The sequence below is a fragment of the Xenopus laevis genome, chromosome 3L, assembly GCF_017654675.1.
Source record: "Xenopus laevis strain J_2021 chromosome 3L, Xenopus_laevis_v10.1, whole genome shotgun sequence".
Lineage (NCBI taxonomy): Eukaryota > Metazoa > Chordata > Amphibia > Anura > Pipidae > Xenopus > Xenopus laevis.
The window spans coordinates 132737395-132754225 of NC_054375.1; the positions used below are offsets into that span (position 1 = coordinate 132737395).

General features: G+C 39.2%; 1 protein-coding gene across 1 annotated transcript in view; it reads right to left on the reverse strand.

The window, feature by feature from the left end:
• Nucleotides 1–16831, reverse strand: part of snrnp200.L (small nuclear ribonucleoprotein, U5 200kDa subunit L homeolog) — a 42963-nt gene that overhangs the window by 19154 nt on the left and 6978 nt on the right. Inside the window, exons 7-27 of the mRNA XM_041586980.1 lie at nt 16638–16790; nt 15428–15527; nt 15085–15221; nt 14926–15006; nt 14264–14437; nt 14040–14177; nt 11484–11639; nt 10364–10534; nt 10027–10220; nt 8630–8753; nt 8396–8545; nt 8211–8321; nt 7997–8128; nt 6426–6614; nt 5392–5589; nt 4283–4435; nt 4010–4090; nt 3821–3904; nt 2700–2806; nt 2497–2615; nt 1287–1441 (exon numbers count right to left, since the gene is read on the reverse strand). Coding sequence (XP_041442914.1) covers nt 1287–1441; nt 2497–2615; nt 2700–2806; nt 3821–3904; nt 4010–4090; nt 4283–4435; nt 5392–5589; nt 6426–6614; nt 7997–8128; nt 8211–8321; nt 8396–8545; nt 8630–8753; nt 10027–10220; nt 10364–10534; nt 11484–11639; nt 14040–14177; nt 14264–14437; nt 14926–15006; nt 15085–15221; nt 15428–15527; nt 16638–16790 — 2907 coding nt within the window. The remainder of the gene's footprint in view (nt 1–1286; nt 1442–2496; nt 2616–2699; nt 2807–3820; nt 3905–4009; nt 4091–4282; nt 4436–5391; nt 5590–6425; nt 6615–7996; nt 8129–8210; nt 8322–8395; nt 8546–8629; nt 8754–10026; nt 10221–10363; nt 10535–11483; nt 11640–14039; nt 14178–14263; nt 14438–14925; nt 15007–15084; nt 15222–15427; nt 15528–16637; nt 16791–16831) is intronic.

Here is a 16831-nt window from a genome sequence, read left to right on the forward strand (position 1 = left end):
ATTATGGTCATGACCATTGTTTTAACATTCCATGTGTTAATATGTCTTTAAAGGGGTTGCTCACTTCCAAACACTTTTTTCAGTTCAGGCGTTTTCATATTGTTCCCCAGAAATAAAGACTCTTTACAATTGCTTATTTTTTGCTGTTTTTTCAAAATTAAAGTTTAATGTTCGTATCTCTGGTGTTTGAGTCTGACAGCTCAGTAATTCAGGCGCAGACTCTGAACTGTTACAATTTTGCAACATTTAGTTGATACATTTCTCAGCAGCATCTCTGGAGTATTAGCAACTAGTGTATCAATTCTAACAGCTGCCTTTAATGAAACCCAGAGATTCTGCTCAGCAGGGACAAAGATAAGAAATGTATCAACTAAATGTATCAATTTAGAACAGGGTCGGTGACCCCCCCCCATGAAAAGATAAAAAATTAAAGGGGAACTCCGTCTTCCAAATCAAAATTTGATAAAGAAGCCCACATAACACAGAAACCCCTAATAAACCCATCACAGTTACCGGTTTCTCCAAAAAGTATGAATAAATACCATTTTCTATGCTGAAATCCAGCTGTTAAACAGTTCTTCTGTTTCTGCATCATTTGAAATCCTGGCAGGGAAAGAGGGACTAAACCCTGATGTTACAAATTGTAACAACTTCTCCACAGCTTACAGACAGCATGCAGGAACTACATAACCCACAATGCATTGCACTGATTTTCCGTTCCTTATTGAAATCACGTGTGCAGGGAATTGTGGGGTATGGAGGATGCAGGCTGAGGACAGAATGCTGTTGATACAAAGTAACAGTAGTCAGCCAGCTCAGCAAAGTAGTCAGACAGATCAGCATGAGAGCAGGGGGCTAGGCTTAGAAATCATGAAAACTCTGTGTATTTTATAATTGATGTATATTGCAAAGTTGCTTGAAATGAAATTTACTTTTCAGAAAGCTTAAGTAATGTTTGTGTGGAGTTCCCCTTTAAACTTTAATTTTCAATCTTAGATAAACAGTCACAAATAGAAAATAGAAGTTTATTTCTGGTGAACTATCTGAAAACAACTGAACTGAAAAAAGTGTTGGAAGGTGAACATCCCCTTTAAACCACGAGAAATTCAGAAAAGCAAGGTCTGGTATGACATAAAAAGCTATAAATTGAAGACCAACTGAAAAATGTTTACATTCTATAAATAGTGTTAGCTTTAAGGGTCAAAGCACACACTGTTAGAAATGTACTGCTATTAATGTATATATAAATACTAAATGTATATTTTTTGCAGCATCACTACTCTCACCTTCTCATCCCACTGGAAATCTGGGGTAATTGTGAGCTCTACTTTGAGGGTGGACCGAGTGATAGGTTGCAGATGCACAGACAAATCCAACTTGGGGAACAGGTGAACGTATTTATGGATTGTTTTCCCCATTTTGGGCATACGGATGAGTTCACCTATTTGAAAGAAAATTATAAGTAATAATATAATGATTACAAGTAAGTAACAAAAAAGAGGGAAAAGAAGTACATGAGACAGTTAGTTATACGTGAATTAATAGCCTGAATGAAGTAAGGTGCTATAGACATTATTGCAACACCAAACAACAAGCTTAAGAGATAGTAACTGGAATTATTACAGAAGGGATATTAAGAATAGAAGTGAATCTTAAAGGGAGCCTGTCATCGGAAAACCTGTTTTTTTCAAAACACATCAGTTAATAGAGCTACGCCACCAGAATTTTGCACTGAAATCCATTTCTCAAAAGAGCAAAAAGATTTTTTTATATTCAATTTTGAAATCTGACATGGGGCTAGACATTTTGTCAATTTCCCAGCTGCCCCTGGTCATGTGACTTGTGCCTGCACTTTAGGAGAGAAATGCTTTCTGGCAGGCTGCTGTTTTTCCTACTCAATGTAACTGAATGTAACTGAATGTGTCTCAGTGAGACATGGGTTTTTACTATTGAGTGTTGTTCTTAGATCTACCAGGCAGCTGTTATCTTGTGTTAGGGAGCTGCTATCTGGTTACCTTCCCATTGTTCTTTTGTTTGGCTGCTGGGGGGGAAAAGGGAGGGGGTGATATCACTCCAACTTGCAGTACAGCAGTAAAGAGTGATTGAAGTTTATCAGAGCACAAGTCACATGACTTGGGGCAGCTGGGAAATTGACAATATGTCTAGCCCCATGTCAGATTTCAAAATTGAATATAAAAAAAAAATCCGTTTGCTCTTTTGAGAAATGGATTTCAGTGCAGAATTCTGCTGGAGTAGCACTATTAACTGATTCATTTTGAAAAAATGTTTTTTTTCCATGACAGTATCCCTTTAAACTCATGCATCCCCAGACTCATGCAGACATGATCTGAGCACAGCACATTTCTCAGCCCACTGTTTACAACGAACATGTTCTATGGCAAATCCTATAATTTACATGACCAAAGCCAAATGGCAGAGCAGAGTATTTTGCAATACCCTCTGCTACAGACATAGCTCTCAATATAAAGTATTTACCAATCTCATTGTGATTCAAATCATAAAGACGCTCAAAAGGAAAGTTCTTTTTTTCAATCTTCTTCACCACTTCCTCTGGCAACTTCCTGAACTGGCGTAAAGGACACATGGACTGCCACCTGCAGATAGAGATTAGAGCTAAACCAACTCTGCTGGAATTAGGAATAGAGCACAGATGTAGAGAAAAAAAAAATAGGTCTTACATTCTCTTGTCGATCATTTTGCACAAATTCAGAGTTTTATCAGTCAGTTGGGCCCACCCTCGGTTAAGGACAATTTCAAATATTGCTCGCATGAGACGGCCTGCAGACTGGAGAGAAAAGATGCAGCACAGGTTTCCAATTAATCACGGACATTGGTGATGCAAAAGAACAATATGGTGGGTTTCTGAATAGTGTGGTCATCTGGGAATTAAAGGGCAAGTCAGCCGCCAAAATAAAAATGTGCCTAATAAAAGAAAACAACTTTGCAATATACATTCATTACAAATCTATGTTTTTAAATGTATTTGTATATGTATTACTAGTGAAAGCAGTGTTTGTCTGTCCCTTTCTGTTCTCTGCCTTGATGTCTAAGACTGTTGATGCAATGTAACACAAGGCAGCTGATTAACAGACCTGACATTGCTGGGGAACCAAGACTTTTGCAACATTGTTTAAAAGGTAACAATCAGGAGTTAAGCAAATGCTTTTAATTGCAATTTTTTTTCAAAATAACTTTTGAAGGACTGTAATGAATGGATATTGGAAAGCTTACAATGTTTTCTTTTATTGGGCAAATTTTCATTTTGGGGTTGACTTGTCCTTTAAAGGGCTGATTCACCTTTAACTTTTAATATGTTATACAAATACCAATTCTAAGCAACTTTTCAATTGGTCTTCATTATTTTTTTTATAGCTTTTGAATGATTTGCCTTCTTCTGACTATTTCCAGCATTCAAATGGGGGGTCACTGACCCCATCTAAAAGATAAATGCTCTGTAAGGCTACAAATGTATTGCTACTGCTACTTTTTATTACTCAACTTTCTATTCAGGTTGTCTCCTATTCATACTCCAGTCTTGTTAAAGCAATGCATGGTGGCTAGGGTAATTTCAACCCTAGCAACCAGATTGCTAAAACTGCAAACTGGAGAGCTGCTGAATAAAATGCTAAATAACGCAAAACCCACAAATAATAAAAAATGAAAACCAACTGCAAATTGTCTCAGAATTTCACTCTCTACACCATGCCAACAGTTAACTCAAAGGTGAACAATCCCTTTAAATCTACATTTTTTTCTCATCTGATATTTTGTTTTGGTTAATAAGCCAGTGCTGCTGTACCTGTGTAACATACACCATGTCTGCCATCAGAGCAAATCCTTCCAGTTTTAGCTGAGAAATGAAAGCCTGCAGCAGCACGTTGATCTGCAGAAAAAAAATTAAATCAAGTTAAATGTTGATGCCAACATTGACAGAATGGTCAAGGATTCCCCGTCTGCAACTTGCAAGAGAAATGGAAAAGGGTCTTACCTTAGCACTTGGCTCCTCTATGCTTTCTTTGACAGGGATAGGTACTCTTTCTAGCAACTTCTGCAGTTCTAGTTTTTCCTCCTACAAACCAGACCACATGTCGATTAAGTATCCAGAAACTACTTCCTTACTGAGAGACATTTTAAGAACTAGAGAGAACCACAATTTATTTGAGCACCATCTTTGCAGGGTAACAGTGCTAGCGTTGCATTAACCAACAGTATTTGACATGTAACAGTCGATTGCAATATGACAATTTAGTTTAGTACTCACCTCTCTGACAGTGATATTCTTGAACTCAGAGGAAAGAGAGAACACACGAAAAAGCTCGATCTCACTAAGAGTTGGCTTCAACAGCTGGTTGTAGGTTTGTACGGAATCATTGGTGATGTAGAAATGACTGGCAATACGACCCAGCTCAGTAACCTAGTTATAAATAAAAAAAAGTATTAACCTACAACCCACCTGAAAAGGTCTTAGGACAGAATATGTGTTCTTATGTTAAAAGGTGCAGTATACTTAAGCTTGCACGTTATATTCATTTGGCATGGGCATATAAAGAGGATACTGGCATGGGAAAACATTAGTGAATAGTGCTGCTGCAGCAGAATTCTGCAGTGAAATCAGTTTCTTAAAAGAGCAAACTGATTTTTTTTATATTTAATTATGAAATCGGACATGGGGCTAGACATATTGTCAGTTTCCCAGCTGCCCCCAGTCATGTGACTGCTCGGATAAACTTCAGTCACTCTTTATTGCTGTACTGCAAGTTGGAGTGAGATCAAACCCCTCCCCCAGCTGCCTAATAACAGAACAATGGGAAGGTAACCAGATAGCCGCATCCTAACACATGATAACAGTTGCCTGGTAGATCTAAGAACAGCACTCAATAGTAAAATCCAGGTCCCACTGAGACACATTCAGTTACATTGAGTAGGAGAAACAGCCTAACAGAAAGCAGTTCCATCCTAAAGTGCTGGCTCTTTCTGAAAGCACATGACCAGGAAAAATGACCTGAGATGGCGCCTACACACCAATATTACAACTAAAACAATGCACTTGCTGGTTCAGGAATGAAATGTTATATTGTAGAGTGAAATATTTTCAGTGTAAACAGTGTAATTTAGAAATAAAAACATCATAAAAATCAGAATCCCTTTAAGCTTGCACGTTCTATTAATTTGGCAAGGGCCAAACATATTCTGAAAAGCCTTCTTCCCATTCTTTAAATAAAAAAAAATCCATATTTAATTATTTTTTTAATACACATCTTTTGTCTAAAAACACTGAAAGGCAGATGAATAGATGGACAACATAAGCTGGAAGCCACTTTTAACATCATAGAGCTTGTGAGTATAAATTCCAGTAAAAATCATTTTTACCTGGAAATTACCAGTCTTCTTATCATATTTCACCAGGTTGTTCTTGTCGAGGAGAAGGGCAGCTGTATGTATTAGATCAAGACGTCGGTGTTCCAGCAAAGGGTCAATCTTAAGGTCATCGTGGGAGATTCCATACAGGTTTGGAGAGCGCAACATACGGATGTATAGGTATGTGTAGCCTAACCAATTCACAGCATCCTACAAGAAAATGGAAAAGGACATTGAAATATAAAATTTGCATTTATGTTGTCAATTACCATGAAGTCATTGTTTTCACAACATAAATACAATTTGTGAGATTTCAAGTAGCAGGAATCATGACCACAGCACTTTTTGTAGCACAGAATCAGCACACAGAGCCTTAATTCGGGCCAATTCAGCCGTGGCTGCTTTATTTGAAGCCGTTCACACAGACAGCATAAACAGAAGGTTTCAGCAGGTTGAAATAAAGCAAATAAAATTTATCAAAGTCCAGCAATTACTGATTCAGCTCAGTTTCCTCAGTGTCTGTTGTGCAAAGCAATGGCTCCAGGCTTATAGTTTAAACAGGCAAATTTGTAATGGTATCTCTGTGTCACTCTCAGCTTGAGTTCACAGCAAGCTGCTCAGCCCCTCACACACACACTGACATGAGACACCTGATTCATTTATGGGTAAGTGGCCAACACCACACCCAGGTCAGTATGGAGTGGAATGGAAGGACCGCCCAGATCCTTCCCTCCATTCCAGCCCTGGATACCCTAAAGAAGAATAACATTGCAGTTTCTTAACTGCAATAGCCTTCATCCAGAGCCCTTAACCCCGGAACTAACATGCATTTTCCTTTTACCATATCACAAATTCCATTGCTTTACTCTGCTTATTACCAGTGCTTCTGTTATGGTTTTATTTAAAAAAAACAATAGTTGACATACCAGATGCTCATTACAGCTATGAAGTCTAATGACAGCTGTATGAGCCATAAACAGGCCTCCGGGTAGATCTTACTTACACTGCATTGTTAATTGTATGGGGAAACAAAAAAGGTGTTTTACCTTAGCAGTCTGTACATTTCCCAAGACCACTTCTGCATTCAGCATGTCTGGAAGCCTTCCAACCACCTGGCTCTCAATAGGAAGCTGCTGGTTCAGCAGAGACAGGTAATATTGCAACTCCCCGTGTGAGGTGATGAGAATTCCCTCACCCTTTGTATCATACTGGGGACGTCCAGCTCTACCAAGCATCTGTCAGAAGATAATCAGATGGATAAGTAACAGCAATACAGCAGAACTGAATGTTTCTCTAAAGCAGTGATCCCCAATCAGTAGCTTGTGAGTAACATGTTGCTCTCCAACCTCTTGGATGTTGCTCTCAGTGGCCTCAAAGCAGGGGCTTATTTTGAATAGAAAGTTTGGAAGAAACTTTTAATTGCATGAAAACTAAGTATACAGCCAAGTAGAGCTGCCAGTCCACATAGTGGCTACCAAATAGCCAAGCGCAGCTCTTATCTGGCACCCAAGGGACATTTTTTGAGCTTGTGTTGCTCCCCAACTTTTTTTACATTTGAATGTGGCTCACAGTAAAAAAGGTTGGGGACCACTGCTATAAAAAACTTGGGGAATATACAAAGGCTGTGGTATCCTGAGCTACACCTAAAAATGTATATTTTCCATTAATTTGTGCCTTGATAAACGGTACAGTCACCCCAAACCTTTAGTGACATAATAACTTAATGCCATTAAGCGGCACAGTGACTGATGTATAGATACCAAAGAAATGTGAACAATGTGTGTACAGCAGTAAAAGTAAGCAGTTCCTATATGAGAGGGCTGCCATATTTGTGCAGCAGGATTCTGTCATGATTCCTATAATGTATTTTTTTATTTCTAAATTACACTGTTTATACTGCAAATAATTCAGTCTACAATATAAAAAAATTCATTCCTGAACCCAACAAGTGTATTTTTTTAGTTGTAATATTGGTGTGTAGGCGCCATATCAGGTCATTTTGCCTGGTCATGTGCTTTCAGAAAGAGCCAGCAATTTAGGATGGAACTGCTTTCTGGCAGGCTGTTGTTTCTCCTACTCAATGTAACTAAATGTGTTGCAGAGGGAGCTTTATTTTACAATTGAGAGCTGTTCTTAGCAGCTTCCTAACACAAGATCCCTGGTAGATCTATCTGGTTACCTTCTCATTGTTCTGTTGTTAGGCTGCTGGGGGGGTGATGATATCACTCCAACTTGCAGTACAGCAGTAAAGAGTGACTGAAGCTTATCAGAGCACAAGTCACATGACCGGGGGCAGCTGGGAAAACTGATAATATGTCTAGCCCCATGTCAGATTTCTAAATTAAATCTAAAAAATCTGTTTGCTCTTTTGAAAAAATGGATTTCAGTGCAGAATTCTGCAGGAGCAGCACTATTAACTGGTTCATTTTGAAAAAACAGTATCCCTTTAACAAAGGAGAAATGGCCAAGGCTGTCACTGCATCATAGAGAGTCAGAATATTCTTGAAAATCCATTCATAAAAAAAGCAAACAAAAGAGGACTGGAAATTTGTAGAACATGAAAGAATTTCTGATTTTTCTGCACTTACATGTCCTAATTTACCATATTTCTACTGACCTGCAGGATATCCAAGGCACCAAGCTCTGTCCAACGACCCTTCTCTGGACTATAAACCTGTGTCCCTTTAATGATAACAGTGTGAGCTGGGAGATTGACACCCCAAGCCAGAGTTGCTGTGGAAACCAGGACCTGCAAAGAAAGATATAGCATCCATTAATGTGCTCTTTATAATAAAGGCATATTACAGACAGTCTGCAGTCACTGTACATACCTGAATGTGTTTATCGGCAAACAGATCCTCCACTAGTGTCCTGTCAACTCTGCTCATACCAGCATGGTGAATAGCAAACCCATAAGGCAGGAGATCTTTCAGTTCCAGGTTCTATAGAAACAGCGATTTGTTAAATGACAAATCATATAAATGACAGGGAAAACAAGCTACTGTGAGCTTATTACCTTGCATTGCTCGGCTTCAGTACGAAGAACTTCAGTTGAAGCAGAACCCTCTCTCAGAAACAGACCCAGGGTGTCCTTCTCCAGGCACATATCTCTGATAGCACGGGACGTCTTGCCAGTTTCCTTCCTGGAATGAACAAACACCAGCACCTAGAACAATAATTACAAGTGATTAAGTCAAAATTGTTATGTATCCGCTATATTGATTTCCAAAGCTTTAGGAAATGTGCAAACCTGGTTCTTGCCGGCATGCTCCATGATTTTCTCATAAACAATCTCATTCATAATCTGGAAGCGTTTGATGGCCTTTTTCTCTGTAATACCTACATAGGTCTGTTCCAGTGGCACTGGACGAAAACTGGGAAGGAGTACAGAAAAAGTAAAAAAAAAAAAAACATAGTAGATGATATTGAAAATAAAGACATCCTTCAATTTCAAACTATTTGACAAAAACATATTTAAAAGTGACTACCAGATCTTAAAATACCTGTAATCCGATTAATATACGTAAAGCGGACTGTAATCCTATAACCACTCTACAACAGCCTTGGTCATATAGAAACAGTGGGCTGCACAATTCCAGAACTACTAAACATTATTAAATATGTAGCAGTTTGTCCTCAAAAGAGAACTAAAAGCTTAAAGGGGTGGTTCACCTTCAAACAACTAGTTGTTTTCAGATAGATCACCAGAAATAACTTTTTCCAAGTACTTTACCTGCTGAGCAGAATCCCTGAGTTTCTGCTGTTAGAATTGATACAATAGTTGCTAATACTCCAGAGATGCTGCTGAGAAATGTATCAACTAAATGTTGCAAAATTGTAGCAGTTCAGAGTCTGCGCCTGAATTACTGAGCTGCCAGACTCAAACACCAGAGATAGGGACAGTCAACTTTAAACTTAGATTTTGGAAAAACTGTAAAAAATAAATAATGGAAAGTAATTGCAAAAAGTCTATTTCTGGGGAACAATCTGAAAACAACTGAACTGAAAAAAAAAGTGTTTGGAAGGTGAACAACCCCTTTAACTAAAGAAGTAGCTAGAAATGTTGTACATTATGTTTTGGGCTTTTGTACCAGCCCAATGCAACCACAGCCCTTTAGCAGTAAAGATCAGTGTCTCCAAAGATGCCCCAGTAGCTCCCCATCTTCTTTTTCTGAGGATTCACGGCACATGCTCTGTGCTGCTGTCACTTACTGAGCTTAGGGACCCACTCACAATATTACAATACACAGAATATAAATGTCACAATATAAGGCCGATTATTAATTAGTACAGATAATTACTACATTGCCGCACAGAAACCAGTGCAATTAGCATCAGAATTTAATAATCAGCCCTGTAGCATCAGCTTATATTACAGACCAACCTCATTTTCTGCTGGATAATTAGTGACAACCCCTAAGCTTAGCTTCTCAACAGCTGCTCAGAGCCCACTGAGCATGTGAGTGTCACAGACACTTTCCAAGATGGTGACCCCCTGTTACAAGTTTAAAGTCCTGGATCATTGCTGCTATTGACAAGCTGAAACTTTAAGCTGGCGCAACAAGTTCAGTACATAAAATATGGCATTTTTAGCCATATTAATTTTTAGAGTTTAGTCTCCTTTAATTCTATGGTTAAAGCAGGTACCTGTTGTCAAAATAAAAGAGCCCCTTGGCAGGGTCCACGCGAAGAAATGTGGCTACATCCTCATAGTTGGGCAAAGTAGCACTAAGACCAATAAGCCGGACATCCTCCTGTGTCATCTCAATATTACGGATGGCCCGAGCAACCAAAGATTCCAGCACCGGACCTCTATCATCATGCAGCAAGTGGACTTCATCCTTAAAGAAGATCAGTCTCAAGTTAGACATTCCAGCAAGTCATTTCTAGGACAGCCCATTAATTGTTAGGTTGTCTAAGACACCACACACTGAAATAATAAACAAAGAATGGGATTGCAAGTTTGCAGTTCCCTTGACCTCACCAGAATGATCAGACGGACGAGCTGAGTGTATGTTCTCTCCCCTCCTTTACGGGTGATGATATCCCATTTTTCTGGGGTACAAACTATGATCTGTGTGGCATTGATCTCTTCTTTACACAGCTGGTGATCTCCTGTCAACTCTGCCACGGTAATGCCATATGTTGACAATCGCTTCAAAAGAAAATGCAAACATTTAAGGTTTTACAGACCTTCTTGTTTCTTGCAACTAGCAACAGCTACACTGGGGGTTAGTATTTATTACAGGTATTGGGCGTATTATCAGGAATGCTCGTGACCTGGGGTTTTCCAAATAAGGGTCATTCTATAATTTGGATCTCAATACCTTAAAGGGATACTGTCATGGGAAAAAAAAATTTTTTCAAAATGAATCAGTTAATAGTGCTGCTCCAGCAGAGTTCTGCACTGAAATCCATTTCTCAAAAGAGCAAACAGATTTTTTTATATTCAATTTTGAAATCTGACACGGGGCTAGACATTTTGTCAATTTCCCAGCTGCCCCATGTCATGTGACTTGTGCCTGCACTTCAGGAGAGTAATGCTTTTTGGCAGGCTGCTGTTTCTCCTTCTCAATGTAACTGAAGGAGTCTCAGTGGGACATGGGTTTTTATGATTGAGTGTTGTTCTTAGATCTACCAGGCAGCTGTTATCTTGTGTTAGGGAGCTGCTATCTGGTTACCTTCCCATTGTTCTTTTGTTTGGCTGCTGGGGGGAAAAGGGAGGGGGTGATAATCACTCCAACTTGCAGTACAGCAGTAAAGAGTGATTGAAGTTTATCAGAGCACAAGTCACATGACATGGAGCAGCTGGGAAATTGACAAAATGTCTAGCCCCATGTCAGATTTCAAAATTGAATATAAAAAAATCTGTTTGCTCTTTTGAGAAATGGATTTCAGTGCAGAATTCTGCTGGAGCAGCACTATTAACTGATTCATTTTGAAAAAAAAAATTTTTCCCATGACAGTATCCCTTTAAGTCTGCTAAAAAAAATGAATTCAACATGAAACCCAATAGGATTGCTTTTCCTCCAAAAAGTATTAAGTATTGTTTATCATTATACATTCAAATACTGTTCAACTGCGATGTTAAAAAGTGAAGTTACCTTGCTGAAGCTGCCCACCATTTCCTGCACCAGGGATCTCATGGGAGCAATGTAAATTATTTTGAAGTTGTCCACATTGATGGTGCCATCCACATTTATGTGTTTTCCAATCTCCCGAAGCATGCACATCAGAGCTACATTTGTTTTACCAGCTCCCTATAGAAACAAAAGCAGAAAAAAAACCCATAGAACCCATTTTTTATTTTATAATAGTATATTCAGAAATATTAGTGTTAATATTGCACAACATGCACATTTTTGGGCATCAGTCTAAAAGTGAAAGAGTACATTAAGTCAAACAATTTCTTGTTTACCATCTCAACTTAGAATTTTCAAATTGCTTTCCATTTTTAGTTTCGACCTTTGTCAAAAAGCAAATTAAATATTAGTTTCCTTTTCTAACTTCTCATGCCCCCCCTCCCCCGCCACAGTTCTAGGAGTAGGATCATCTCTGTTCTAATCCGATACAATTAGTAGAAACATTTCTTATTTTTGGCCCTGCTGAGCATAAACGGGGAACTCCACAAAAGCAAAAGCTTTTTGAAAAGTAAACATAATTCCAAGCAACTTTGCAATATACAATTAAAAAATATGCACACTTTTCATGATTTTTAATGATTTCTGACAGTTCCCTAAGAATAGCCCCCTACTCTTCTGCTGATCTCTCTAACAATTTTGCTGAGCTGGCTGACTACTGTTATTTTGTATCAACGGCTATCTATTCTTAGCCTGCATCCTCCAAACCCCACAATTCCCTGCACACGTGATTTCAATAAGGAACAGAACATCATAGTGCAATGCATTGTGGGTTATGTAGTTCCTGCATGCTGTCTGTAAGCTGTGGAGAAGTTGTTACAATTGTAACATCAGTGTTTAGTCCAGGGGTGTCCAAACTTTTAACAACGAGGGCCAGATTTGATGAGGTGAAAATGTGTGGGGGCCGACCAGTTTAGCCTGACATTCTTTGACTCGAACCATTAAGTTTATTTTCATGAAGCTGCTGGATCCAGGCAAAATTAAATGTGAAGCTACTATGATATGTTAGTGCCCTACTGCACTGATCTCCTTCTTTCCCCATAGCCAGCAGGCCCGGACTGGCAATCTATGGGTTCTGCAAATACCAGAGGGGCTGCTATATGGTTCCATAGAAAGTTACCAAATAGTGGGCTGGTAGGGGGCTATTTGGGCTGGTAGGGGGATGTTTGGGCCTCTGTATACTTGGAATGGCATGGCCTATTTTGACTCCCAGTCCAGGCCTGATAGCCAGCCCCCACCCACTCTCTGTAATCTTGTAATTTTTTATTCAACTGTTCATTCTCTCTCCGTTACACACTCACCTTCTGTAACTCCCCCTCCCTCTCAGAAACCAGGCATGAAAAAAAAAGCTACACTACTAAAAACCCTTTCTATCCCCTGGCTCAAACCCCCCCCCCTCGATAGTTTTACAACTCTAGTCTCTGTTACTCACAAGCTCCTCTCCTTCTGGAGCTGCCAGCTCCCCCCTCCCTCTCAGAAACTAAAGGTGGACTGGACTCCTTGACTGTGACTTACTTCCCTGCTGCCGCACATTCATTTCTATGTGATCAGAGACACTTGTTAGATAAGCAGGATCAAGCTGCAGCAGCACATTTTCAACACTTCTCACGTGTCTCAGTGATCACATAGAAATGAATGTGCAGCAGCAGCAGGGAAGTAAGTCACAGTCAAGGAGTCCACCTTTAGTTTCTGAGAGGGAGGGGGGAGTGACAGAAGTTTAGCGTGTAACGGAGAGAGAACGGAGAGCTTTAAAAACTCACGGAGGCTGGCTGCTGCAGTGGGAATGGGGAGAAGGTGGAATCCCAGTCGGCAGCAGTATTCTCAAGTGCAGCAGGTGCGCGTGTGACCTGCTGCGACGTTCTGCTCCTCTTCCGGCTCCCTCTCTGGTACTGCAGCCGACTTCCTCTTCACCGCTGGCCACTTCCACTGCACCGACTGGGGAGGGGGGTGGTGTGAAATGCTGCGGCCTGCGGGCCAATTAAAAATGAGTCGCGGGCCGCAGTTGGCCCGCGGGCCGTAGTTTGGACACCCCTGGTTTAGTCCCTCCTTCCCTGCCAGGATTTCAAATGATGCAGAAAGAGAAGAACTGTTAAACTGCTGGATTTCAGCATAGAAAATGGCATTTATTCATACTTTTTGAAGAAACAGGTAACTGTGATGGATATATTAGAGGTTTCTGTGTTATGTGGGATCTTTTTATCAAATGTTTGGTTGGAAGCTGGAGTTCCCCTTGAAGCTGTTAGAATTGATACAATTTGCTACATTTTGATACATTTCAGCACCATCTGCTTCATGTTATTAACTATTGTAACAATAAAACACCAGTGAAAGGAACATTAATGTTCAAACTTCAAATTAATAGAAATAGAAAAGGCAATAGAAAAAAGTCTGTCTCTGGTGTACGATCTGAGAACAACTGAAAACAGTGCTTAGAAGGTGAAAAAATTAAGCTAAAAAGAAAACTTTTTGGTAGATATGTGAATTGTACAAATTACATTAAAAGGAAAAAAAAGTCCTTACGGTGGGAGCACAAAGCAACAGGTTCTCATCTGTTTCCAATGCAGCTTTAAACAACTTGCTCTGGATTCTATTTAGAGTCTTGAAGCCTTCAAAGCCAGACTGAGCATATTTAGGAAGCTTTTCAACTGGGACCAGTTGCTGACCAGGTAAAAAGAAAATTCAATTAAAAAGAGAGACAATCCAAGTTTACAAGGAAAATTATCAGAGTCCAGAATCCCACTTACCTCATCAGAAGCAAAAGGTTTGGGTTTAAGGGCAGGCACATGCACCTCTTCATACCCTTTCCGCTGACGTCTGAAGGAGCCATCAGGCAGTTGGCACCGTTTGTTAGCCATGAAATGACTACCCTGGGCAAAGACCAAATCCTCCAAGTCCAAGACTTGACGTGGAGTGAAAGCCTAGATGGAAATGAATAGCCAAAACCAAACAGACCCTTTGAATCCTCACAATAAAACAAATGGTTGCTTAAACATTTGTCACATTGGCTTAATAAAGCTATTTTCTTGTTACTGACAGTTAGATAACTTTTAGCATGTTATAGAAGGTTCTGTGCTTTTCAACCTTTCAATTCTTCTCTATTACTTTGTAGCTTCCCAATGGTGGTCAATGACCCCAGCAGCTAAAAACTATGGCAGTGCTTGGCTACAACTTAATTATTGATGATACTTTTATTACCTATCATTCTATTCAGGCCCTTTCCTATTCATTTGTCAGTCTCTTATTCAAACCACTACCTGGTTGGTAAGGGTAGTGGACCCTAGCAACCAGATACACACACACATACATAGCATGTAGCAATTTTCATTATCCTGTTTTACTTGTCCTTTCCTTTGCAGTCCCTTGGCATTTCACAGTGTTAATTTGAATAACAGAATTCCATGACTACCTCTCCTTGTTCCGTTTCCATGCTTTCCAAATCCATGTCTACATTTAACTGCCTAATCTTGTCTCTGTGTCCACGCGCCTCCTGAATTGAAAAAATAAATGGTTACAAATGAACAAAGTGAAGGAATTAAATCTTAACTTCAAGAACAGCAGCCCTTACCCGAATCAGATCCTCTTTTTCTGTCTCCTGTAGCTGGTATAGATATTTAGAGAGTTCTGTATCGGACTCCATTTTGCTCATTATCCTTTCCTTTTCTGCTTCACTCTGAGCACTTGCCAAGAGCGTGCAATACAGAACTGCAAAATCCAAAAAAGAATCAATATAAAACTGAGCACTGTCTGCATACTGGAATTTAAACTTTTATATTTATTTAAGCCTTTAAAAATTTTGGGCCTAATAAAATTAAAAAAGTAAAACTATAACTGTTAAAGATTGGTAAAATAACGTAAGCAAGGTGCTATTAACAAAGTGCATAAGGACAAAGATAGAAAGAAAAACTCACTCATCATACGATGTTGTCGCAGTACTTTAATAAAGTCAAATGTGTTGAACCCCAGCAAAAGAACCAATTGGTTTTCACATTCACGATCATCTCCTGCAGTCTACAAAAATAAGCAAATCGGTGAAGACTCAGTTACAGGAATTTTGAATTCTCCCTGTAAGCTGTGCACTTCTAAAGGTATCAAAGATTGTATTCTAATGTGTTTCCTATAAAAAAAAAAAAAAACGTTTCCACGGGATAAGGAAAGACTTTGTGGTTATGTTACTGGATTGTTTTAAGGAATTTTAGCCTTAATTAATCTCACTTTGGCCAAGTTAGTTTCCATATACCTCTGGTTTACACTCTACAGAGGCTACAGTTCATATAACTAGAAGCATATTTACTTAATTTAGTTTCACCAGAAAGAAGTATTTAATTTATGTTTTTTCACATTTTCTTTCACATTCATTCTCCTTTGATCTAAAAAAACAATGTTGAACGGAGATTTTTTTTAAATGTAGCCCATTATTATGTTGAGACAAAAAGTCCTAGTACTTTCCTTACAATCTTAATCAAAGCCCAAGTTTTTAGACAACAATTCAAAGAATCTTACCCCCTGCTCCTTTGACTGGGATAAATTGCTACTGGGCAACTAATCACATTTTAGCTTTCACTGTTACCTGCAGATGGCTGGATATAAAAGGTTATGACATAATGGTTGCTATGGGTTACCGGCTAAGCCTAAATTTTCCCAGTCACCAAAACTGACCCCTACAGAGTCAAAATGCAGAGGGGAAACGCTGGGGCAATCCGAATGCCTTGCAGGATCCTTTGAAATAGATATATCAATACAATTTTTAGGCAAATCCTTAATTCATCACTAACTAACCTACAAAGGCTGTCCTACAGGGTCCTGTAGTAGGTTTCTTGCAGGTTGCATGTTTGGATATGTTCTTCAAGTAAACAATGAAATATATTTCTAGCCAGCTCCAATTAGAAACTAGTCTTGATGCCATCATCTTGGATTGTCTCACCAAGGCTTCCTTGCCCCGAAAAGAAAGACTTTAAACAGACTTAAATAGAAATATATATGGGCCTATATGACTCTCATATCTAGTTTTCTGGGCATAAATTTCCCTTATAGCATACAGTTATCCTTGTGTCCCAAAAAAATGTCCAAAGCAGAAAAGTTAAATGATAAAAAAAATTAACTTAATATTTAAGACCTTACCTTTAGAATTTCCAGAACTTCATCTGCTTTTTTCTGGGACACAATAGCATCATCATAGAAGCGGCTGAGTTGTCTTTGCAACCAAAAGGCATCAATGTCCCGGGGATGGAGATCTTTCTTCTTGGAACTCATCAATTCTCCAGAAGATGCAAGCTGAGGCATAGATACAAGAAAAAATAATTAGCAAACATCGC